At 36.5% G+C, this 26,684-nt stretch overlaps 1 protein-coding gene across 1 annotated transcript; it reads left to right on the top strand.

Annotated features, from left to right (window-relative positions):
* Positions 1–277: 277 nt before the first annotated feature.
* Positions 278–26,138, top strand: LOC123659427. Its single transcript, XM_045594642.1, has 3 exons — positions 278–1,699; positions 25,600–25,833; positions 26,028–26,138. The coding sequence occupies exons 1-3, from the start codon at positions 278–280 to the stop codon at positions 26,136–26,138; spliced, it is 1,767 nt and encodes a 588-aa protein (XP_045450598.1).
* The last annotated feature ends 546 nt before the right edge of the window (positions 26,139–26,684 follow it).

Below are 26,684 nucleotides of genomic sequence, written 5' to 3'. Positions count from 1 at the left end.
GCACCGCTGGCCGACCGCAGGCAGTAGGGGGCCCAACTAGTAGGTTCGCCACCTATGAAAGGCTGCCCCGCCACCTAGCGAAAAATCCAGGGATGGCTTCCATCGTGCCGGTTGGCGACCGGTGAGAGGACCCGATGGCGATTTCCTGGGGGGTTCGGGCGTCCCCGCAGTCTCCAGTCGAGTCTTCTTTAGTGTGGTTTCTGCAAAAATCGTGGAGTCTATAGACGCAGCGCCTCGTACAACTACCATTTCCCCTCCTATTCACCCCTTGACCACAATGAAGAACAAGAAAAAAAGTAAGGTTAAACAGCGGCTGCACCTCCTCTCTCTCAAAGTGCACCTCACCAACATACGAGGATTGCACTCAAATCTCGTTGCAGTCCACCACCACCTGGAGACTGAGAGGCCGCATTTACTTTTTCTTACGGAGACGCAAATTGGTAGCCCAGCAGATGTAACGTACCTGCAGTACCCTGGGTATTCGCTCGAACATAATTTTAAATCTAACGCTGGAGTCTGTATGTTTGCTCGTGATGATGTTTGCTGCCGGCGTCTACGTAACTTAGAGATACCTAACCTTTCCATCATGTGGTGTTTATTGGATACGGGCATGGAGCAGATTGTGTATGCCTGTACCTATCGGTCGCATAGTGGTGATCGGGAGACGACTCGGATGTTCGACTATCTCAGTGAGACGGCTGACATGGTCCAACGTCGGTATCCTGCTGCCCAAATGGTATTTCTGGGGGATTTTAACGCTCACCACCAGGACTGGCTGTTCCCATACCAGAATACCGACCACGCCGGGAGAGAGGCGCTCAAATTTGCTCTGTCGCTAGATCTTACCCAGCTAGTCCAAGAAGCAACACGAGTACCCGACGTTGACGACCATACACCTAATTGTTTGGACCTTCTGTTGACAACTGACCCTGACCGGTCCTCGGTATCAGTTGCAGCTCCCCTGGGCACATCTGATCACTGTGTGGTAAAGTCAGTATCTAACTTTCACCCTCTGGATACAGGTCCTACCGGAACCAGACGTGTGTGGCGATATAAGTCGGCAGATTGGGATGAGATGCGACACTTTTTTGCATCCTACCCTTGGCGGCAGACTTGCTTCTCTTCCAGTGATCCGTCGAGTTGCGAACAAGAAATATCGGAAGTGATACGTCAGGGGATGGAGTACTTCATTCCATTTGCTGATGTATCACTAGATGGCAAGATCCCTAGGTGGTATAATGCAGAATGTGCCGAAGCTGCAGCCCGTAAGGACTCAGCGTTTGCAGCGTGGGCTGAAGCCCGTACCCTTAAATCTCCGGATATAACTACGAGGAAGAGAGCGTTCAACTCTGCTGCCAAGTCCTACAAAAGGGTTCTTAAAAAAGCTCGTTTCAACCGTATTAAACGCATCGGAGCCCAACTAGCTTCCCATCCGCGCGGTAGTAGAGCATTTTGGTCACTCTCCAAGTCGGTTGAAATGAGCTTCTGCCGTCCCTCGCTGCCTCCTCTGCTTAAACCAGATGGATCGCTGGCCTTTACTGCGACAGAAAAGGCTAACCTTTTAGCGAATCTGTTTGCAGAAAATTCGCTCCTTGATGCAGGTAGTGCCTCACCGCCCAGACATCCACCTTGCGACTCTGTTATGTCAGAACTACGCATTCGCCAAACTGAGGTTTTGAGAGTACTCCGTAACTTGGACGTGAGTAAGGCTAGTGGTCCTGACGGGATACCAGCAAGAGTACTTAAACACTGTGCTCCGGAGTTGTCTCCTATTCTCACGCGCTTGTACCGCCTCTCTCTAAAATCTGCTCAAGTCCCTAAAGCATGGAAGATTGCCAACGTACAACCTGTACCTAAAAAAGGTAGTCGTGCCGACCCGGCTAACTATAGACCTATCGCGATCACCTCCATACTGAGTAAAAGTTTGGAGCGTATACTGAATCAAAAGCTCCTAGCATACCTCGAGTTGAATGACCTCCTGTCGGACCAGCAATACGGTTTCCGCCGTAACAGGTCCACGGGGGATCTTTTAGTGTACGCCTCGCACATCTGGGGCGAAGCCTTGGACAAGCACGGAGAAGCGCTAGCTGTCTCACTTGATGTATCGAAGGCATTTGACCGGGTCTGGCATGAGAGCCTATTGAGCAAGCTTTCAGCTTACGGAATACCCCCGAGCTTGTGTGACTGGATATCAGATTTCCTGAGTGGACGATCATTTCGGGTGGTCTTAGATGGCTCCTCGTCTGAGTTGATGGCGGTTAATGCCGGTGTCCCTCAGGGATCAGTTCTCTCTGCAACCCTCTTCTTGATTCACATAAATGACCTCCTCAGGCCCGGTATCTTTGGATACGCGGATGACAGCACTGTTACGGAGAGATACGTGTCCGGTCCCCGAGCTGGTGGGGCTGAAACTCATGAGCATAGAGTGGCCCTGGTTGAACGCATGAATTTGGCTTTGAAAGAGGTATCCGATTGGGGTGACGCCAACCTAGTCAAATTTAATGCTTCCAAAACACAAGCGTGTCTTTTCACTGCTAAACGGAGTCCATTCCCATTAGCCCCAACTTTCCGGGGTGTATCTGTTCCGATCACCGATAGTATTGATCTTCTAGGCATAAATATTTCGTCTAATATGAACTTCGGACAATGCATAGAATCCAAGGCAAAAATTGCTGGTAAGAAACTTGGTATCCTCAATAAAGTCAGGCAGTACTTCACACCGGAACAGCTTCTTACTCTCTACCAAGCACAAGTTCGATCGTGTATGGAGTACTGCAGCCACTTATGGGATGGCTCTGCCAAGTAACAGCTCGCTGCTTTGGATTCTGTGGATCGACGCGCCAGAAGACTCATCGGTGACAAATCGCTGGTTCGCTCTAGACTTCAAGGTCTCGAACATCGGCGCAAGGTTGCCTGTTTGTCGGTATTTTACAGGTTATATTTCGGAGAGTGTGCTCTAGAACTATACAATTTGGTTCCACCATCACCTTTCTACCACCGAACCGCAAGGCATCGCATGAATCTGCACCGCTATGTGGTTGAAATCCCACGATCTCGCACTAAACGATTTGCTTCCTCGTTCCTAATTCGCACCGCTAAAATTTGGAATGCCCTTCCGGCTTCCGTTTTTCCAACGAACTATAACTTAGGTATCTTTAAATCAAGAGTGAATAGGCATCTTCTAGGCAAGCGCGCACCACCTTAGGCTGCATCTTCACTTGACTTCAGGTGAGATCGCAGTCAAGCGCTAGTCTATATATTTAAAAAAAAAAAAAAAAAAAAAAACCCGCAGTGGAGCAGTGTGATGGATGAAGCTCCATTCCTTCTCGTACATGGAGAAAGATGCCTATGTCCAGCAGTGGAATGTTATGTATATTTATTAATTTTAATAAATCGTATGTATACAATTTATGTAATATTGTTTAAACTTTATGTCAAAAGTCGTACACACGATTTAAAGGCGACGGGCGAAAATGGGCCTGAACTTTACGGTCCGTTACATCATTGAAATATTTATCAATATTCGTTTCAAGTTTTTTCATTCCCAATGGCGAAACGATTCGTTATTTTACCATGGGATAGTAAATTGATTAATAAATTGAAACACTTTTGTTTTCCTGTGCCCTAGTATATTTTTCTGTCCTATTGAGACACTTCAAATGTTGCTAGCTGTGAAAAACGAATTATTGGATTACCGATTCGTTTTATTTGTCTTTATTTTTAAGGTTTTTTATTATGTACTTATGTTGCATAATAAAAGTATGCAATGCTATCATGATTTGCAATGGGTATAATGGTTTTATCTAAAAAAAAGAGATTCTAAGTATAAAAAAACGACTACCTTTTTTTTAAGGTGGCAATCGAAGGCGTAAAAACATTAAGTCAGGTGTAAGTCAAGTGTCAAAGCCATTCACTCGTTTTGTTCTCAGCTTGCGGCAGTTATGGCGGCAGTGAATATTTTTGTGTTTTATGCATTTCGTTTGATGTTTTGGTTTTATTTCACGACTTTCGCTACGTTTAACAACAACAGCACAACAACAACACAACGACGTTTTTTACATATTAGTTGACAATTCTCGCAGAGGATGGGACGCCATACGAGCTTATTATTGTAATTGTGTTGTAGGGAGACGAACAGTAAGGTTGCTGTTGCCATGTAATGTCCGTAATATGGTACCTAGGCTGGGCAAGACATCAAGAAAATCTAATAACACCTGCATAATTTTTAGATAACGTTCTAATAATTTATGATGATGAATAAATAAATGTTAAAATAATTAACCATTTTTTATTTAACTCTCCCCTTTATTATTGACAAATGAAAAATAACAAATACAAAGATTCAATTGTAATAAACATGCTTTATCATTGAACCGTAGGTGTCCATAGTCGTGTAATTGTACTTTAAATAACACAAGTACCGAGTGACTATAACGATTTGAGGTTATTTTTTTACTAACCAAAGTCATCTTGTAACTTTTTTCTCCCATGCAGGATTTATGTAAAATGTTCTGTATTCGATAAAGGACTATAGTTTCTATAGAATGACACTAAAATCATCAATGTAACGTTCAGGCCCAACTTTCTATGGACGTTCGCCCGCCTCCTTTACATGTTTCGTATTACATCGTATTTGTTTTTACTGTAAAATAAAATTTAATTTCTTTCTATGTTACCTTCATTCTTTTTTATTCAATATTTTCAATTAAATAATTTCAAAAGCCTACAAAAACTATCAATAAATGTAACAAACTTATCTCAAAGAGTGTTTATTAAGTATCGTATGCAAATTCTATCTTGTTAATATATGCTGTAGTACACATCTATATTGATCAATCACTATGTTTGTCAGTTAGTTGTCAACTTGTAATATGTTAAATGTCTGTGTGTCCGCGTGTAACATGTATTAGATCGTAAACCAATATCAGCTTTATGTGGAGATGGACAAACAATGCGGCCTTTTGATCTTATTGGCTCATGTTTAAAGTAAATTTATAGGGCTTTGAGGTTTGTAATTTCCAGGTATGTTTGATTAAGGAAACTAATTAAATCTCCATCTAAAAATGAGTTTGTAATATATGTTGAAGGAAATCAGCTTTAAAATAATAATAATAATAATAATAATAATAAATTCTTTATTTGACCAAATACTTTACAATTTTATATTCCGCCAAAGTGCGTGAAAGTTTATCGGCGGAATTAATATTTGTCAACATAAATTATACAATATTCAATTTCTTAAAAAAAGAAACTTAAAATAATTTGTCCAAATATGAAATTATAATTTGCAATCAATAATATTCATGCTGCATTACTAGTTAATAAACTATTCTAAAAGTTATCCAGAACTTAACTAAGTCATTATATGTACAATAGCTTTAATTAATATAATAACTTAAAAAAAATAAAAAATAAAAACAACCAGATAGTGTATTAGCTTAAAAGTGCATGTAGTTACTGTCCTTGAGACAACTGTACGAGTACATTCCTCACTTCAGCCTATCTCAGTCCACTGCTGGAGATAGGTCTCCACAAGTTCGCGCCAAAAATGGCGTGAAGTCATGTGTGTTGCCCATAGTCGTGATGACGTGAAGTGTCATCACAATATCAATTGCGATTCTCCATCTACATGTCCATAAACGTCACAAATTATATGAAATACAATCTAAAAGTATAATAAAGTTATCAGAAAGCACGTGTTTTTATTGTTCTGACGTAATGGCCGTGAGATATTCCTGGTTGTAATATTACGACGATGGAATATAAATCATATAAAAATATTACTAATAAATCTAGATGTTTCGTTTATATTTATCTGAAACCAAGGTGGGTTAATGTATGGGTGACCTTAGTAATAGATAATATTAAATAGTGATTGTATTTTTTTTTCTTCTGGAACATTATGGATAAATTAGAATTTATTTAACGAAAGTATTCTTACGTTTGACATACACATATGGTCGTCTGCTGATATAACTAAATTTTGTCAATGAATATACATACAAATAAATACACATATTACACCCAAACTCGGGCGGGGATCACACTCACAACCCATGGAGCAGAAAGCACTGCAAACTGCGCCAATGGGCTTGCCCTTAGTTTTGGGGATAATTATTTTTGGTCACAGATAAGCTAATATAAAAAAAAAACTTTTAACGATCTGTAAACCATAAAAGGTTAACATTAGAACAAAATGACATGACCTCGATGTTTTTATTACGTATTACTTATATTTTAAAATTTATCTTGAAAGAAGATAAGTTATTTCTGATTTTGTTCTTGGCATAGTTTCAGATATAAAATATGATAGCAACGTGCTATTCAGATATATTAAACTTGTAGACTCTCAGGTGTACAAAGAAATTGGTTATATCTAAAGGTACGTGCAGGTACATGCCTGCAGTACGCAAACTGCATATAGGATGACGGAATAAAATACCTGTAAAACAAGTCAAGTTGGCAGCTGCCTTTGATCGTGTGGAAATGAAATTTTGAGTCTATAAGCGAAAATGTAATTTTATTTTAAAACTACTCGCTTGCGCACGACTTAAACGGATGCGACTTTGTAGTAAATGAAACGAGATACGCCTTTCATGAAAACTTTATTAACAGTTTTTATCATACCTACTTAAATTTTCCTTTTCACGTGATTGTCCTCTCCCTCTTTCTTATTAATTAATTTAATTATAGATAATTCATACGATTTATTTTTGTGTCACTCACACATTAGGAAATCCTAAACAATTTTTTAATATCATATCAAAAATCGACCGTTCCAGCGGGATCGAACCTGCATCTCCGACTTACCGTGTCGGTGCTTTAGCCAATTAAGCTATGGAACGATGTACCCGTTAGATCGAAATTTTTGATATGATGATTTTATGTTCGGTCTAAGCGACCGTGGCGCCGTCTATAGTAGTATAATTATAGTTTTTATTGCATTAATTTAGTTGTGTTAAATGAAACAAACTTGTTTAATCAGTGTCACGTATTGTTATTTAGATGTTATTTGTTGTTGGGGTTTATTTCCACATTTTTTTTGGCGTTCGACGATACAAACACAGAGCAAAAATGAATCAGACCTATATTAAAAGTGAAATATTTTGCAGGTTTGCGGAAAAAAAACTTAAAAAATTCTCCGGACATAAGTAGATTCAAAAAAAAAAAATTCTCTATTCCCTAAACCTATTTTACATGTAACAATAGGGATGACGCTAATATTATTATTTTGCATATTATTCATTATAATAATTCAAATTTAAGAACACCCAGCCAGATTGGATACACACATGAACAACGACAAACATTGGCTGCGTGTTTGGTCCATTTGCGGTAATCACTGCGTCAAACAATTGCCTAAGTAAATAAATGCTTCACAGGCGCTCCCGTCTATAATTTAATTAAATAAATGAAAGATAAATTAAAATTAATGTTTCTATGTCTTTGACTGCTAAAATATGGACTGCATAAAATTTATTACTAGGTACGATTTTATTTTTGTGTTACCCACACATTAGGAATTCTAAACATATTTGGATATCATATCAAAAATTGACCGCTCCAGCGGGGATCGAATCCGCGTCTCCAACTGACCGTGTCGGCGCTCTAGCCGATTAAGCTATGGAACGATGTACCCGCTAGATCGAAATTTCTGATATGATGATTTTTATATTCGGTTTAAGCGAACCGTGGCGTCGTCTATAGTGAGTTCTTTACAGAAACCCGTAACTATTCAAAGTTTCATATTACAATGAAAATCTTTGACAGGAGACGACACCATGTTATTTTTAACATGTACGATTTTATTTTTGTGTTACCCACACATTAGGAATTCTAAAAATTTTTGAATATCATATCAAAAATCGACCGCTTCAGCGGGGATCGAAGCCGCGTCTCCGACTGACCGTGTCGGCGCTCTAGCCAATTAAGCTATGGCTATAATATATAAGCTGACGATGTAGCGGAGCTGGAGCCCGCTGGAGCGGTCAATTTTGATATGATATTCAAAAATTTATTACTGGTAATGTTTGAAAAAATAGCTATTTAATGGGTAGGTCACTGTAACAATTTGCTTAAATTCTGGAGAAGCCCGACTGAGAAAGTACCCCAACTTACCAGAATCTCCTGTGGGAGTAAGGTAGACATAGTTTCTTGGAACTCGATATCTTGCCCGTGGGTAGAGTCGGCGATATGCTTGTAATTTCATGGTGTTGCAAGAGTCAATTGGTTGCATTAACCGCTTACTGTCTGACAGGCTATACGGTTGTTTGCCACCCGTAGTATAATTTTTTTTTTAAAGTAGAGAACGTAGTTTCACCACAAATTTTGAGCGATTGCTTGAAATTTAGAAGTATTTTTAAATATTCGTTTTACACAATCATGTGAATAGGATGATATTCTGAATTTTAAATCTTACCTACGTTAAAATTTTATGATTCAACTGTACAGCTTCACGTTACGAGTTGTTTGAAAATTGAAGTTAAACTTTATTACGTAAATACTACTAAAACCTGGAGCAGCTTACAATGTAAAAACTAGTTTAATTTAAGTAAACTATAAAAACATTGTATCGTTTCATTTCGCAAACTTTGCAACAAATATCATACTTATAACCCAGACAGTTTATCAAAATACTCTGAAATAGAAAAATAAATCAGTATAAATAATACTTAATGATTTAGATTTCTTTTACAGTGATTTCAACCATTTTTCGATTAGTCCCTCAATTACAAAAATATGTGGTAGTTTTTATATATCATGTATGTTGGTGCATAGTTGCTAAGACTGAACCGTAACTGAATATTTTTTGAATATATTATCGTCAGGAAAGTAGAGGTTTGTATAAAAGAAAATGAAAATAAAAATCAATATATTACAAAAAGTATATATATATATATATATATATATATATATATATATTATAAGACGCGACGTAGTTCACTTGGTAAGCTTGTATAACAATAAAGATACAATAATTCAAGTACAAGTATAAAAGCGTGTTGGTCGTAATAAAATATTCTTTCCGTTCACATTGAACAGGACATGATTGAACAAGTCGTAATAAGTATGACAGTTCTATTATAGCTGACGGTCAAGGGTTCAATTGCTGTCAAGGAAAATAGTTGTAGATGAAAAGCCGGACAGTTGCGTCACTTTTTAAAAGGGCTGTGTTATTAATGATGTGTACTAATTATTTTTATATGAAAAGTGTATATCAAAACATAGGTTATTGATCTTCTAAAATAGCACATTTTTTTTTTAAATAAAACATATCGTTTTTGAGTAAATCCTGTTTTATTTGACCTCTAAGAAGACGGATACTTGCTGTGGGCGGATATAAGCCCACCGTTAAAATGCTTCATACTTGCCACATGTGACGAGATCCCCCAGGAACTCTGGTCACCTTACTCACCAGAGGAACACAAAAGCTTGAAAGCGGTATTATTTAGCTGCGATCTTTTGTAAGTTTGAGGTTCTTCCCTAGTCTACCTCTACCTACTAGTTCTATTTCAACTAAATCTGCCAATACGTAGTAAAAGAAATTAATTTCAAACACTTCTACGAGTATTCTAGTTCTTCTAGATGTCTTTACTTAATAGTGTTAGGGTTAGCACGTAAATGTTTTATTTGTATCATAAGTAGCTGACCCCGCAAACGTTGTTTTGTCATATGTGTTATTAACCCCATGAATACTACCCCCCTTATAACTTAAGGGAATGAAAATTAGATGCTACCCGATTCTCAGACCTACCCGATATCCACACAAAATTTCATAGAAACCGCTCCAGCCGTTTCGGAGGAGTATTGTAATTGACATTGTGACACGAGAGTTTTATATACAAGACTAGCCGACCCGTGCCTACTTTCTTGGGCGTTAATTATTATTATTTTTGTGATACAAATTTATAGTAAAGCTCGCTCGCATTTCTTCGACTTAATTTACATATACTATTATTTTCACTGATTTTTTTTCAATAACAATAAAATATAGCCTATAGCACTCCTGAATAGGGTAGCTTTCTGTTAGTGAAAGAATTTTCATGATCGAATCAGTAATAACGAAGATTACCTCTCCTACAAACAAACAAAGTTAGAAACTTTATAATATTAGTATAGTTAATAAAATACCTGAATAAAAGTTCAAAATGTTTCTTAAAAATTAGTTTACGTATATCTACGAGTAATAATACTAATATTACAAAGCTGAAAAGTTTGTTTTGTTTATTTACGCTAATTTCAGGCACCGTTGGTTCGAATTAAAAATTTGTTTTTGTGCTGGAGCCTATTTACCAAGGACGTCTATAGGCTATATTTTTTAATGTATAATTAAGGCGCGCGAAACCGCGAGGAACTGTTAGTGTAAAATTTGACAAATATAAAATGTTTGGTTAACGAATCCGATTGTTATCCACTTCAAAATATAGCGGCATGAAACATTATATCAATTAAATTTTTCAAAGTCCTATGCGTATTCGCTTCAGCCTGTAATATCCCACTGCTGGGCATAAGACTCTTTACCCACGTAGGAGAAGGATCAGAGCTTAATCCATCACGCTGCTCCAATGTGGGTTGGCGGTTTTTTAAAAACGTTATACTGTAGATTTTCTTTCAGACTTAATTGTATATAGGTGTTTTATAAGACCAGATCATTTAACAAACAAATTGAATTTCATTATTTATACGAGGTTGCGGCTTAGCTTTTCTTTTTCGTTAAGCCCCTTTTAACTTCATATATCACGTAGCGTACGATCAATCGTGCTTAATAAATAAACTTTCTAACTCTAAATAAATTAATTTCTTTAACATGCACCCACGATCGTCTGATCCTAAAATATGCAAATTAATGCTTATGTTATAGATAACATTCGATTGATATAGATAGCTATGTATATTTTTAATAAATATTTATCTATATAATTAATACGTGAAGCAAAAACTTTGTATAAAAACTCGCAAACTTAGAGTTAATATCGAGAATAAGGGCAGAATGCTTTTACATTTTTTTAAATTATACTTAAAAAATAAAATTAATTCAATACAAAAAAATATTACACACCACCATGTATTTGACACACACACGCATATATTATACTATTTTGTTTAATGTTCAAACTTATAACTTAAATTAATTATGGTTGTATATCGACCTCTGGATGATCACTAGATCACAATTAGTACATATATTACACCCAGACTCAAAATAGAATTGAACTCACAACCCCCGGAGCAGTTAGCAGGATTGCACACTGCGCCAACAGAGTAGTCATATTATATGTATATACTTTACTTTTAGTTTACGCTTCAGCCTGTAATATCCCACTACTGGGCATAGTCCTTTTTCCCCATATAGGAGAAAGATCAGAGCTTACGCTCCAATGCGGGTTGAATATATTCCCTATTATGAGTAACGATCGCTATCAGGTGTAGATGATAACAATCGGGACCGATGAATTAACGTGCTCTCCGAGGCACTATGAGGAGACTCACAAGGACTGCACAAACACCCAGACCACGGCAAACACCTGTATTGGCCAATACAAATGTTTGTCATGTGCGGGGATCGAATCCGCAACCGCCAGCGCAACAGGTACAATCAATCATTCAAATGGTTGTGACCGTTGCACCAACGCGGCATCTTTTAGTTTATAACGTAATAAACCACCTGTAATGTGTAAAATGTTATTATTTAAGTATGACACATATAAGAGTTATGACGTGTATAAATGTTTAATGTATGTAACATGAATCGACAGCCCTTGAGACCATACGCCGTTTACTCTTAGAGTGTAAACTTGTTACAGTTCTAGTGAAGGTAAACGGTTCAGGTAATTACGATTTACGTAAGTATACCCAGAAGTACTTGTATGAATAACGTGGACTTTAAGTTGGAGGAAGCGTAAAGTAAACGGTAAACTTTATGACGTTGTTGTAGTTGTCGCAGTAATTGCGTTGTTAGAGTCAAAAACATATATATATAATTCTCGTGTCGCGGTGTTTGTAGTTAAACTCCTCCGAAACGGATTGACCGATTCTCATGAAATTTCGTGTGCGTCTCGGGTAGGTCTGAGAATCGGCGAATATCTATTTTTCATTCCCCTAAGTTTATAAGGGGGGATTGAGGAGGTTAATTAAATATATGGCAAAACAACGTTTGCGGGGTCAGCTAGTATCTTTATAAATTAAAATGTATTGCCGAAATGTAAGTATATGGCTAGCAAACGATTGCATCAAACTGTTTTTGTTTTGTGTTCATTATGATGAGGAAAAGGTTCGTGAAAAAGATCGTCGGGGCGTTACGGTGACATGTGGAAGGCATCCCGTTGCGCCCCGCTATGACGAAAAGGGCATCGAGGGTTAATAAAAAAAAAATGGTACGTATGCTATGGTACGCGCCTAACAATCGGCGGTTTGCGGGTTCAATTCCCGTTCGGGATAGATATTTGTTATTTTACAAATATTTGTGTGTTAAGAAAAATGTTTGTAAAAAAGAAACTAAAAACTCAAAATTAGAACTCGAAAAATAATATACGGTGGTATGAATTTACCGTGTCAGCGAATTGATGTATATAAATAGATTCAATATAACTATTAACGAGGTAACGAACTCAGTCCCAACTTGTTATTAGGTTAACACATTCATCATATATTCCTCGTCTTCCTTTGTAACTTTCTTGCGTTCCAGTTATTCTCAGCAAAATTTTATAAGCTTGTCTTGAAACCGCAGATAGCTTCAATACCAGAACTGCCAAGATAATGTTAGGTTATTCGTTTTGAGTAAATTATATGTACTACATTATACGAATAAATTGAAAGCTGTTTTTTTTTTGTTCGGTTATATTGTGAAAACGATTGAACCGATCGGTTATTCCTATCTTACTTATACCATAAGATGCAACGTGTTTTGGTGAAGGTTTTAGTATATGATATGTTGGTGTTTAGTTATCGTGTAAAAATATAGACGGAGATAGGTCGTTAGAATACTATAAAATAAAAAAAAGGCTAGGATCAGGTCAGAGGACAGAAATTTTTACAACATACACACACGGTCATCTGTTCCTAAAGTAAGCAACTTAATGCTTGTGTAATAGACTGGCCGACTGGTATAGATACATTTTTTTTCGATAAACATACATATAAATAATACATACATAAATAAACATATATATTACACCCAGACTCGGGTTGGGAATCGAACCCACAACCTCCGGAACCGAAAGCAGGGTCACTAGAAACTGCGCCAATGGGCTAGACAAAAAATGAATACAAAAAAAAAAGAATTATCCAATTGGGTACATGAGTGCAGAAGGTATGCATATGTACGCATATATTTTGATGTATTAGTTAAAGGCTCTAATTATAAAAATAATTTTAACTTTGTCAGTGTCGCCACGAGCTGTCATCGAAACGACTGTACCCTACAGTAATAAATATCAGATATTTATGAACCAATTTGTGTCTTATTCTATCGAAAGAGAGGGATATTTTCTGTCCGCCAAAATGGGTGAATCTAACGAAGAATTCGGCTTAAGTTTAAACTTTACTTTAAAAAAACGACGACTCAAGCAGCGAAAAAAAATTATAGACCTAAAGCTATGTCAGTGACAGTAGCAAAAATTGGTTTAAGAGTTTTCAGTCGAGAAATTTTGATGTCAACGATGCATTTCCCTCTGGTCACCCAATTGCGGATAAACGTGACGACATTTTTGGAAAAGTGGAGCTAGATTGACATTTGAGTAGTTAAGATATACATAGCTGAATATCTGAAATTGACCATAAAGCAGTTTCTACCCATTCGAAAAAAGCTGACTATATATAAAAAAGCTCGACATATGGGTATCACATAAACTCATTATATGAAAACTGATGGACCGTGTACTCATTTGCGATTCTCTCTTAAGAGGTAATGATATCAAACCATTTTTGAAGAGATTGACTACTGGTGATAATCATCGCAGTTTTTTAATGAGAAGTCCCACAAATTCTACAGCATCGAAATCCTGTCACTACCTACGAGGTGGTGGCAAGTTATCGAACAAAATTGTACTTACATATATATTATAATTAATGTAAATACATTTTTTAAATCTTACCTTGAATTTCTATAAAAAAATACGAAGAAATTTTTCCCGACCTAATATTTTTTATAAAAAGAATTTCTGATAGTTGCCAAGAATTAATATTTCACATTCTTCTTTACATTTTATTAATTCCTTTTTCATAGTTTGCTACGTGAACATAGTATTTGATTTTATTATCGTTTAAGGAAAAGTTACTGGAGATTTAAAAGATATTATCATTACACCAGTTTCTTTGAATATTGTAAATAATATACCTTGAAGGTAGTAACTTAATACTTTCTGAAAACTTTCAGGGAAATAAATACCCATTTCATTTTCTTTACAATTAAGCCACAAATTAAATTATTATTTCAAGCTCAACCAGTTTTATATAACCATCATTGTATTTTTCAACTAAAAGTTTAACAAAAGTTTGTCGTAGGGTAGCTATTAAAACAGAACGCCCACACCTGTCACTCTCTAACTACGAAACAAGTGCCTTTGTTAAGAAACGTCGGAAATTATAGAAGATACGAGAACATTAAACGTTTGACGCATATTGTTTGGATGGTGCTTGAATATGTTACATTTGATCCATTTTGGGTATTGTTGTTTGGAAGTTCGTGTTTATAATTTATTTGTATTAAAATAATTATATGTAAATACATAGCATGGGACGGCCTCCGGCCCGTTGGACCGACGAGCTACGTAAGATTGCCGGTGTAGGCTGGATGAGGATTGCGGAAGACCGGGATGTCTGGCGCGAACTTGGGGAGGCCTATGTCCAGCAGTGGACTGCGATAGGCTGAAGTGTGTGTGTGACATAGCATGAAATATCTTGCTTAATATTTGGAAAAGCTAGACTGAAGAAATAACTCAACTTTACAGAAGATCACAGTTAAATAACGCTGTTTTCAAGTGTTGTATTCCAGTGCTGAAGTAAGGTAGCCAGAACTCCTGCAGAGGGTCGACGATAGCGTCAAGAATGTGTTGGCGATTCTTTTGGTGTTGCTGGAGTCCATAACGGTGTCCGCTTATAGGCGGACCGTACGCTTGTTTACAACATTTGTAAAAAAAAAGAAATGTTATGAAACAAAATATTATTTGTTTTTCAAATAGCTAAATATATCTATAAACATGAACAACACAATTATGCAAAATGCGAAATAGCAATCCTACAAGGTAGAAAACTTATTATATGGAGCGGGAAAGTTTCAAGTTTTTCATCTCAATAACTGTATATTCATATGAGACGTTGAAAGAAATAACATCTCTATTTCAGATTTCTTTCTCATTTAAAAATGTATATTCACTTTTATTACATTTCACAAATTTTGCGCTGAAAATTGTTCTAAATGTACAAAATTGCATATCAACTCCTGCAAACGTTACCTTCTGTTACTTTTTCTTCAGTGACATTTAGAAAATTTAATTTATCAACGCAATGTTCTTTTGAATTTTTATGCACTATTTTATTTTTCTTGTATATGGAAGATTGGAAGTTTGTTTGTTCCTTTATGTCACTTCAAGAACTTATTTTATTTGAAATTCTTATTTAATGAATTGACTTTCATATTGATTTTACGTATTGTAGACACACAGACAGTTTACTATTACAATACCACTTAGATGTTTTATTAATATAGTAATTGTCTTCTGGATTATTTAGATTTCTAATATGAAAATCATACACGCTGGTTATATAGGTCAACGAATATATATTTATAGAATTCAACGGAAGGTACAAAATATCTTTTAATTTTTATTTTTAAACGGATTAAAAATCTAACTTTTAAATCTTTTTTATTTTATCTAATCTAATTTTTATTTTATTTTTTAACTGAGGTAGGGCACAGCAGGAATTTCCTGCTCAAAATATGGAGCAGCTCGACTAGGGTAGTACCTCGACCTTACAGAAGATCACAGCAAAATATACTGTTTTCAAGCAATATCGTGTTCTTGTTGGTGAGTAAGGTGAACAGAGCTCCTGGGGGATCTCCATTGGGGATTGGGTCGGCAACGCGCTTGCGATGCTTCTGGTGTTGCAGGCGTCTATAAGCTACGGTAATATCTTACTATCAGGTGAGCCATACGCTTGTTTGTCGACCTAGTGATATAAATAAAATAATTTTTAACAAAAAAAAAACCGACTTCAAAAAGGAAACTAAAAAGTGAAAAATAAATTTACTTAGTACAAAGTAATTCGTATTTTGATTTAGTTAATTAGAAATGAATAAATAAATATTTTATAGTTTTGAAGTCGGTGCCAAGTAAAACAATAACTACTCTAGTATCTACTCGTAAGTTGTATTCAGTTTTCTTTCATAATTTGTTTCATTTGTGGCGACATCTATCGCGCGAAATACGAACGACTACAAACTACGTAATTAGAGAAAACTGACGTATGCTACATCGCGCTATCAGAGTTTTCAAAGTGATTAAGTATATATACAAGATCCCGACAACAACCGTTGGGGCGCAGTAGCCCGCCAGACACAACAATCGTCTGGTCGGAGGATCCTCCCTTTGCGATGGCGGACGAGGAACTGATCATCTTGTTCCTCGCACCCCCAAACTGGTGACCCCGAGCATGAACATCAGCGCAGCCTTCGCAAGCTACGTCATCATGACGTCATCATCACTTGACCCCGAGCATGAACATCAGCGCAACCTTCATCGTCATCATCACTTCCTCAAGCTTTCGAGCAGCGAGTAGCATCCAGCATCTACGGTTTCAGCCAGCCAGCATTTACGGCTACTACGGGTATCCTGACCACCAGCATGCAGCGGACGCGCATTCCTGGTCATCGCCCACAGCCTTCTCAGCGACTTTGGCACAGCACACTGCACTTCGGCCGGTCAGCAAGCAGAGACGCACTTCTCTCCTGGTCGACGCAGCAGCAGCCACTACGCAGCACTGCACCACTCCGACTCACTGGAGCATATGCAGCATCACCGCAGACAGTTCCGACTCACCGTGAACTATGCGGCATCTGGTTCCGACTCACTGGAACATTCCACTGGCCCGGCAAGCATCACAAGATGAATGGACGACATAACCTGCTATCGACCTCCGGTCTCGGAGGGGAGTGATGTGGCGACATCTATCGCGCGAAATACGAACGACTACAAACTACGTAATTAGAGAAAACTGACGTATGCTACATCGCGCTATCAGAGATTTCAAAGTGATTAAGTATATACAAGATCCCGACAACAACCGTTGGGCGTTAGCCCGCCAGACACAACATCCGTCTGGTCGGAGGATCCTCCCTTTTCCTTACACTCCTAAACATTGATTATTAGGTTGAATACTGTTATTATTCTGTTATTGTTTTGACGTATCTAATAATATTTTTTGTACTTGTTTGTTGTGTGTGTGTGTTGTTTGTATTTGTTATTGTAGCCAGGTTGTTGTAGTATTTACTTGGCACCAACTTCAAAATTATAAAATATTTATTTAATCATTTCTGATTAACTAAATCAAAATACGAATTACTTTGTACTAAGTAAATTTATGTTTCACTTTTTAGTTTCCTTTTTGAAGTCGGTTTTTTTTTTGTTAAAAATTATTTTATTTTACAATTTTTAGTGATGGGTAGACCTAACAAGGATGCTTTTTCTTTTATGTCAGGGGTTCGGAAACATACACAATACACAAGCACAAACACCCAGATCATGACAAACATCTATATGGCCAATAAAAATGTCTGTCGTGCGCGGGGATTGAACCCACTAACGCCAGCGCAACAGCTGGTGCTGTGACCGCTGCGCTAACGCGTCGACATACTATGAGTAAAGTTCGCTATCAGGTGTACGTAATAACACCCGGGACTAACAGCCTAGCGTGTTCTCCGAGGCTAGGTTGGGAGAACCACAAGGATTAACAACTAGACCGAAAATAAATATTTGTATAAACATAAATATCCACTCCGAGTGGGAATAGAACCCGCGACCGTCGGTGTTTAGGCGCCGCCGACACGGCACATGCACCATTATATCAAAGCGGTCGTCAAACAGCAAAAGGTAACTGCTGTAAATTGTTGAGAAATTCCCTCTAGTGTCTATGGGTTCCATCATCAAACCTGGTCCTGCGACACAGATAATCACACAGCAGGTAATTGCTATAAATCGTTGAAAAGTTCTCTCGACTATCTTTCGTCTCCATCATCAGACTTTAATGGCACTTGTAACTCATATAGGTGCAAAGTTCTCATCAATAGAAACGAATTAAGTTCAAACAGCAGGTAATTGCTATAAGTCGTTGAAGAGTACCCTCGACTATCTTTCGTCTCCATCATCAGACTGAAATGGCACTTATAACTCATATATATGCATAGTTCTCATCAATAGAAACGAATTAAGTTCAAACAGCAGGTAATTGCTATAAATCGTTAAAGAGTTCCCTCGACTAACTTTTGTCTCCATCATCAGACTGTAATGGCACTTATAACTCATACAGGTGCAAAGTTCTCATCAGTAGAAACGAATTAAGTTCAAAAAGCAGGTAATTGCAATAAATTGTTAAAGAATTCCCTCGACTATCTTTCTTCTCCATCATCAGATCGACTCCAGACCTTTATTAAATAGTAGTGCTTTATAGTACTTAATGAAAACATGGTTAAATTTACTAGTCACCCTTACGATTTTTGAAAGTTTCCCTCGATTTCTCTGGGATCCCATCATCAGATCCTGGTTTCCTTATCATGGTACCAAACTATGAATATCTCCTTTCCAACAAAAAAAGAATTATCAAAATCGGTTCATAAACGAAAAAGTTATCCCCGAACATACATAAAATATATATATATATACGGTCGAATTGAGTAACCTCCTCCTTTTTTTGAAGTCGGTTAAAAAAACAACGTTAAAATAGCGTATTTGGGAAATTGTAACACAAGTTAAGATCTACGATCTGAAATTAACCACAAATGAAACCACTCGTGCACGATGTACCCAGCTATTTCATATTCAAGATAAAGCTTAGTAAATGGGGCGGACCGGAAGATGTCAAGCAGCATCGGAAGTGGATCAAAGGTGGCGAGTGTTGGATCGGGCCTTGTTCGTCGAGACGTTATCAGCTAGAATCGGAAATAGAATGAGAACAAACGGTTGTGACGTTTTCATGTTTTGAGCGATCCAATGTTATTCAGAGACAAATCTATCTACTCGTATCTATACTAATAAACGGAGAACCGGTTTTTTTGTCCGGTTATACTGCGAAAACTACTGAACCAATCGGAATAATATTTAAGATGCAGCGTGTTTCGGACAATGTTTTAGTATTTGATACCTTGGTTATGACTTACCGTGTAAAAAAATGTAAAAAAATATGGACAGATACAAGTCGCTAGTATAATGTGTACCTATAAACGAATATGAATCGCTTAGTTGCTTAACTTAAAAAACGACGGACCGATTCAGCTAATTTTTAGCTTATATCGATTGTTACTCGTAATAATGTAGCTAGAGCTTCTGAGAATATTATAGCTTTATTGACAATAAGAATAGGGATAGGTCAGGCAACATGCTTGTGATTATCCTGTTTTTGCCGATGTCCATATCCTACGATTTTTTCTTGCCATCGGGCAGACCATATATATATATATTTTTTGCTATCTATGTGATCTTCAATTGCACCAAAATTTTATGGACAAGAAAGGAAACGAATCTATACTCCTTTATAAAAAAAACGAGTGCGCATTAGACCACACGACTGAAGTAAAACTTCTTTTGTAATAGGCTTGCACAATAGGCCTGCACGGTGTCTTAGATATACGAAACGTAACTGGCTATGAGAGAAAGAGAGATAGGAAATGTGTTATTACACCTCTCTCTCTTGCTCCGTTCGCCTCGCCTGATTACTTACTCCCGAAGTCACCCCAACTCCTCAATAAAGACGTTATCTCATAAGAATGAAAATATATGTTTCATCAATTTCTCGTGACCAAAGGATTAAATATCAAAAAGAAAATTCAGAGATTTATATTTTATAGACGCTGGGAAGTTAAGTTAGGTTTAGTGTTAAATCTCATAAATAAACCAGAGCAGTGAAAATACTATCGGAATTAGATAATAAGAATGATAGGGTTATATGTAAAGATGTTTAAGGGTTCTGCTACTGGTTCTAATAATTGAGTTGGGCTTGATCCCGACGATAGAACACGAAAATTTATGCAGACACGGTCGAATACGCTGTTATAAAATGCAAAATTTGTATTTAAATTCATCACTTTCTTACAACAAAACAATATAAAGCAAAATTAAGTAATAAAATTGATATGTTGTGATTGTATTATTATATGCTAAGAGAGATCACTATATAGCAATAAGGACACACTTTTTATCATTAAATAATTTGTAAATAGCCTTTTTTGCATGTAATATAGAAAAATTAGTTTTTAGTGTACAATAATGTGTATTATTATTTTTCAAACTTTAGTAATGTGGGGTAACAAATGAGGCTCTGTCCTTTTTCTTTGAGGAAACTTGTCATTATCAGCTTACCAGAGTAAAAGCGCAGACTGTAAATTAAGTAATATTCTGAATTTCAAAAAAATTTATTTTCTTCTATTTACATATTTGACACGATGAGATTTAAGTATCAGCAGTGCGAATCCTATCTTTGAGGAATCATTTCAGATCTAAATTATGCAACCTTATCTTGGCAGAGATAGAGCTTAAGCGGGCAATGTTAGTGTGTACCTCCAATGAAGCAAATAGTGATTGCTGCCACCTGGTGGACACGTCACAGTAAAATTTTAATGTGTTAAAATTAAAAAAATATTTTTTTTTTGCTCTGATAAAAATTTAAATAAAAAGTAATTTTGTTAAAACCTCAATTCATATTTTTTGCGCAACTGTCAAAAATAGGAGTTATTCTTATATATAAAATTCTCGTGTCACAATGTTAGTTAAAATACTCCTCCAAAACGGGTGGACTGATTTTTATGAAATTTTGTGTGCGTCTCGGGTAGGTCTGAGAATCGGCCAACATTTATTTGTCATACCCCTAAGTTATAAGGGGGGGGGGGGGATTAAGAGGGTTAATAACATATACGGCAAAACAAAGTTTGCGGGGTCAGCTAGTTTATATATACATTTACGCGTACGCTTCATAACTTTAAAGGTAACACACATCCGTAAAATGTTACCCTTATCATGGGATTACTTGTATGTCTCTCTGTTTATCAATTGCCCATTTAATGCAAACCTTCTCTTGGGAACGAGTTGAAGGCTAAACATATGAATTATGGAGACCCCGAATTTAAGCGTGTACGGTTTATGTATATTTTTTTTATTAGTAAATTAGAAAATTGAAATAAAAAATTCAAAAGAATATTTTTTTGATTATAAACTTCTGTAATGGATATTTTTAATTTAAAACAATTAATGAAAGACTAAAAAGTTAAGTTGCTGTGTGGCTACGGCGGTGCTGTGTGGCTACGGCACTAAAGAATTTAGCCACCCCGTCTCTTCCCGTGGGTGTCGTAAGAGGCGACTAAGGAATAACAAGGTTCCACAACCACCTTGGAACTTAAGAAGCCGACCGATGGCGGGATAACCATTTTGAAATATACAGGCGAGGACGGGCAGTGAACTCATGTGTTTTGCCCTTACGGGCTAAAGTCCGTAAGGGCAAAACACATGAGTTCACGTTATTTTTGGCGTAAACTTGTGGAGGCCTATGTCCAGCAGTGGACTGTATAGGCTGTAATGAAAAAGTTAGTATGAACTCATAGCAATTAATATTGTCTTGTAACTTATAAAAAAGTGACATGGCTTAAATATATCAGTATATAAAGGCATCAACAAACCACATACGGCTGGACAAATTTTGACGGGAATGTTACTGGCAGATAGCTGGTGTAGTAAGAAGTAACTTAGGCTACTCTAATTTACAAATTTATTTATTTTATAACTCTGCAAACTGAACAATAACTTTTTTGTTAAATTCCACGCGAACGAAGTCGCGGGCACAGCTAGTAGGTACACATATAAAGAAACAACATTTCAGAATGTATCACAGTTACCAAAAAAGGTTTGCTCAGAAATTTTGTCCAACATCGATAAGAAGGGATAAATTCAGGGTAAATGGAATTATGTGAAATAGGTCATTCGTAACCAGAATCTAATCTGTTTATGGGACATCTTACCTCGTAAGTCGTAAGCGAATTTTTCGTAAATTCAGAGGTATAGAGATTATTGATACACGTAACAGTATAGGAAGTTGGGGAGAGGTAACATGTAATGAACATTTGCGTTGTACATGCGGCAAAATAAGACGAGATTTGGATATAAACATAAAACCTGCTTTATATATCTTTAAAAAACAATATAACCATTAATTTATATTTGTTCTTTCATATTTATTTAAGCATTTAAAAATAATGGATTTTGTCCTTTTCCTACGTAAAAAATGAATTTGCACATATTTCTTAAAAGAGGCGCTATAAAAAAAAATCGCATTTAATGCTAAATGAAACTCACACCTTAAATTTTTTACAGAGTTACTGTATGTTTGAAGCGTTTTTATTATTCGGGTAACGCGAATTATCTCTTTCAATACCTGTAACTTTCATACCGACTTTTCCTTACTATTTTCAAAACTGTATGCTTTATTTTAATTAGAATCGACATCGTTTATTCTAGGCTATTCAGTTTAAGGCAGATTACGGAATAGGCGCATTCACATTTTTTTTACAAATATCGCTAACATTAATAGAAAATTCAAAAAACTTTTTTCTTTGTGCTTATGTCACTTATAATATGACAACTAATACTTTCATAAAAAAAAAATACAAAGGCATTATCAAAGTAATAATAAAGTAGATGAATATTTTGTAAACAATCAAAACACTCGAAACGTTATAACACCACAGATAAGAAGTATTTTTCGAAAAATACAATATAATATGTAGATTAGGAGATAGACATATCAATTTGCTTTACAAAGGCAAATTGAGTGTGATTTTTATGGTGTTACAGACGTTTATTGGCTGTGGTAACCGCTAAGTTAGCAGTCGCCATGGGTCATACGCTTTTTCGTCTCATAAGTGGTTTAAAAATGTAAAAAGGTTCCAAACAGATGGTCCACTTGATTATATGTGGTTAAAAATGCTCATAGACTCCTGTGGTATGAGACGAACAATTGCTTAAAATAAAGAGGTTCATTCGACTTTACAAAACTCGTCTCGACTTGACGAAAACTTTTTGGTTAAGTAATAAAAGTATAACTTTATTATTTCAGTCGTGTAGTTTGCGTGTTTTCGAAATCGTACTTTTTACTCGCATTGTAATGATTAAAACTAATTAGTCATAGCATATTTGCAAAAAATATGTTAACTCAAATAAAAAATATACTATAAACTAAAAATGGCAACACACATTTTGATACTTATGTATGTCATAGGGTCCAGGTTATAAATGTGATAAAATGCGTACACCGTACGAACTATAGAGGTGGAAGCATGACAAAGCTTAATATTCCGAAGCCGTGTATTTTTATATTTTGTTACGTCAAGATGGGTGAAGAAGAGAAGTAAGGAAACCATATTTCTAATATACGACAAAGTAGTTCAAGATAAAATCAACAATTAACTAGGGTACTAATCGAACTCAAAATGTTTCAATCAAAAAAATCATAAAACAATAAAATTAGGGCGCCTTAAAAAGTCCAGTGTTTTATTTTTTTTTTATCACTAGGTCGGCAAACAAGCGTACGGCTCAACTGATGGTAAGAGATTACCGTAGCTTATAGACGCCTACAGCACCAGAAACATCGAAAGCGCGTTGCCGACCTAATCCCCAATCCAAAGAGTTCTGGTCACCTTACTCACCACAGGCACACAATACTGCTTGAAAACAGTATTATTTAGCTAGGGTCTTCTGTAAGGTCGAGGTACTACCCCAGTCGGGCTGCTCCATATTTTGAGCAGGAAATTCCTGCTGTACCCTACCTCAGTTATGTGTATAGTGTATTCGAAATATCCACATTTCCAGGGTTAAATATGCACTATACACAATATATACAACATATAATTAAAATATAAGCAAGAATACAAATATAACTTATGGCATAGATGACATACTCGTATATTATGAGCATTTCATCAAGAATTTCCTCACGAAAATTTCTCAGATAGATGACTGAGTTGGCAAGTCATTTTAGGGTACGAAATCCATGCCTGCTTCAAGTTCTACTGCAACTCGATTTGATTTACAAATTAGTGTTTCAAGTCCTGGCTAACACGGAATTTCTGTTTGATATAATACGGATAAGCATTAAATCTAGAGCTTAGACCGTTAACCCTGAGGTATATAGCCTTATTTGCTTTTTTATGATTATTATTATTATTGATTAAATAAATAAATAATAGTATTTTTTGGTTGGTTTAATAGTATATATGGTATATATAGGTAGTAATGGTAATGGTAAATTATTTATCTTTCATGATTTCATGAGAGAGGTGTTTGATGGCATAGGTACTAAAATCTTAAACAATTCTAATCTTACAGATATTCTAGTAGTGTTTTTGGCAGTGACTGGGAGAGTCGGAAAACAAAAAAGTGTGTAAAAATTATTAATATCAATTGTAGTTAATGCATTCATGAAAAAAGTGTAAAAAATTACATATAGAAAAAACTCCGAAAATATTTAAAACACGTGAAAATAAAATGTGCTAATTACCGATGTATAATAAAGGTGTATCTTACGAATAAATTATTGTGGGATTTTATCAGCAGGAGGAAAAACAGGCCCTTAGGAGCTTCTTTATTTCACCCTAATTTATAAACTTTTGTATCCTCATCCAAATACAAACATGAGAAGAATTAATAAGTAAAGCTTTTGTACGTAGGCTTGACTTATTGAGTAAGCTGGTGAATGTGTAATAAAAGCGTTATATACTTTATTGCACTTAACAACAGAATATACAGAAAATGATATATATAGTTGATGGCAAAGGTGGACTTATCCCTAGAAGAGGTTTCTTCCAGTCAACCAATGGTCATGAGAGAGAGTGTCATATAGCGGGGGATACAGTGCAAGAAATAACAATATTGAGAAAATAGTTGAATAATTGTAATGTATTACAAACTTATAAGTATTAATACATACACACATACATATCATACATATATATACATATATATACATACACACATACATACACAAATAAATACATACAAATACATAACATAATAGATAGGTTATATACTTACATATTCTCTAAGTAGATGATTGTAAATTGACTTGAGAAATAAAGTGCTTCTTTAATTTACCTTTGAAGGAAACAAGGGAAGGACTTTTTTGGATACTTTCTGGGAGTTTGTTCCACAGTATAGAGGCGTGTACCGCAAATGAATTAAGTTTGAATTTGGTATTGCACTTTGGTACATCCAGCTTTGTTGTAATGCCAGGGCGCCTGGAACGATTAGGAGAGGGTAGGAAGTGAAAACGGGATCGAAGATAAGAAGGAGAGTTTGGATTACGTAGGATATTAAAGAGAGTAGATAGGATATGCATATCACGGCGAAGGCGAATAGGGAGCCATTTGGTCTGAGCACGGAAGTGAAAGATACGATCAAACTCTCGCAAGCCAAAAATGAAGCGTACTGCGAGATTCTGAAGTCGCTCCAATTTTCTAAGCAGCTCCTCTGTCACATCCAGATAGCATACATCGGCATAGTCAAGGATAGGAAGGGATTGCGCGAGCATATATTTGGTTTTGAAAGGAAGAAAATACTGGAGACGCTTGAGAGAGTGGATCGAGTAATGTATTCTTTTGCTGATTTCATTTATATAAGCTTTCCAAGACAGGTTGCAGTCCATAATAAGGCCCAAATTTCTAACCTTATCAGAGTAAGGGATTGGGACCCCAGAGTAACAGATTTTAGGTACAAATTCCCAGTCAAGTCTGCCTCTTAACCGACTGCTACCAATAATGACGGCTTGTGATTTTGCAGGATTTACTAGCAGACCAAAAGACTCAGCCCAGACCTGAACAGCAGCAAGATCATTATTTAAAATTCCAACAGCCTCATCCAACTCAAGCTGAAGTGTCGGTATATTTATAGATCGTCTGCATACAGATGGAAGGGAGAAGTGATAACACGGGAAACATTATTAATAAAGACAGAAAACAGTAAAGGAGATAATACGCCACCTTGTGGAACGCCAGCAGTGAGGTCCATCAAATACGACGAGCTATCATCGAGAGTCGCACACTGCTGGCGTCCAGAAAGATAAGAGTGAAACCAATCAATAGCTGTGGGTGAAATATTAACAGCTCGCAAGGTACCAAAAAGAATGTCGTAGTCAACGTAAGTCGTCAAAGTAGACTTGGCACTGCTGAAGTCCAGCAGAATCATGGCAGTGAGCTTGGTTTGATCCATCGCACACCGCACATCCTCTGAAACATTCAGCAGCGCTCCCACAGTGCTGTGGGATGGACGGAAACCAGATTGAAAAGGACATATGAGGTTGTAAGAAGAAAGATGGCTGTAAATTTGGCTATGCACGATGGATTCTAGGACTTTGGAGAATAGAGGAAGAATAGAAATAGTACGAAATTGAGAAGGATTAGTAGGATTGGCGGTTTTAGGAAGGGGTATGACTAGGGC

Source organism: Melitaea cinxia, chromosome 14 (assembly GCF_905220565.1).
Source record: "Melitaea cinxia chromosome 14, ilMelCinx1.1, whole genome shotgun sequence".
Classification (NCBI taxonomy): Eukaryota; Metazoa; Arthropoda; class Insecta; order Lepidoptera; family Nymphalidae; genus Melitaea; species Melitaea cinxia.
The sequence above is the reverse complement of the archived record's forward strand: the minus strand, read 5'-3'. Positions and strand labels throughout refer to the sequence as shown.

Excerpts from the sequence above, each read along its gene's own strand:
- LOC123659427 (XM_045594642.1), top strand. The coding sequence starts at position 278 with ATGAAGAACAAGAAAAAAAGTAAGGTTAAACAGCGGCTGCACCTCCTC. Across the intron at positions 1,700-25,599 it reads GAGTACTCCGTAACTTGGAC|GCGAATAGGGAGCCATTTGG; the intron begins GTGAGTAAGGCT and ends ATCACGGCGAAG. Across the intron at positions 25,834-26,027 it reads CGCTTGAGAGAGTGGATCGA|GATTTACTAGCAGACCAAAA; the intron begins GTAATGTATTCT and ends GTGATTTTGCAG.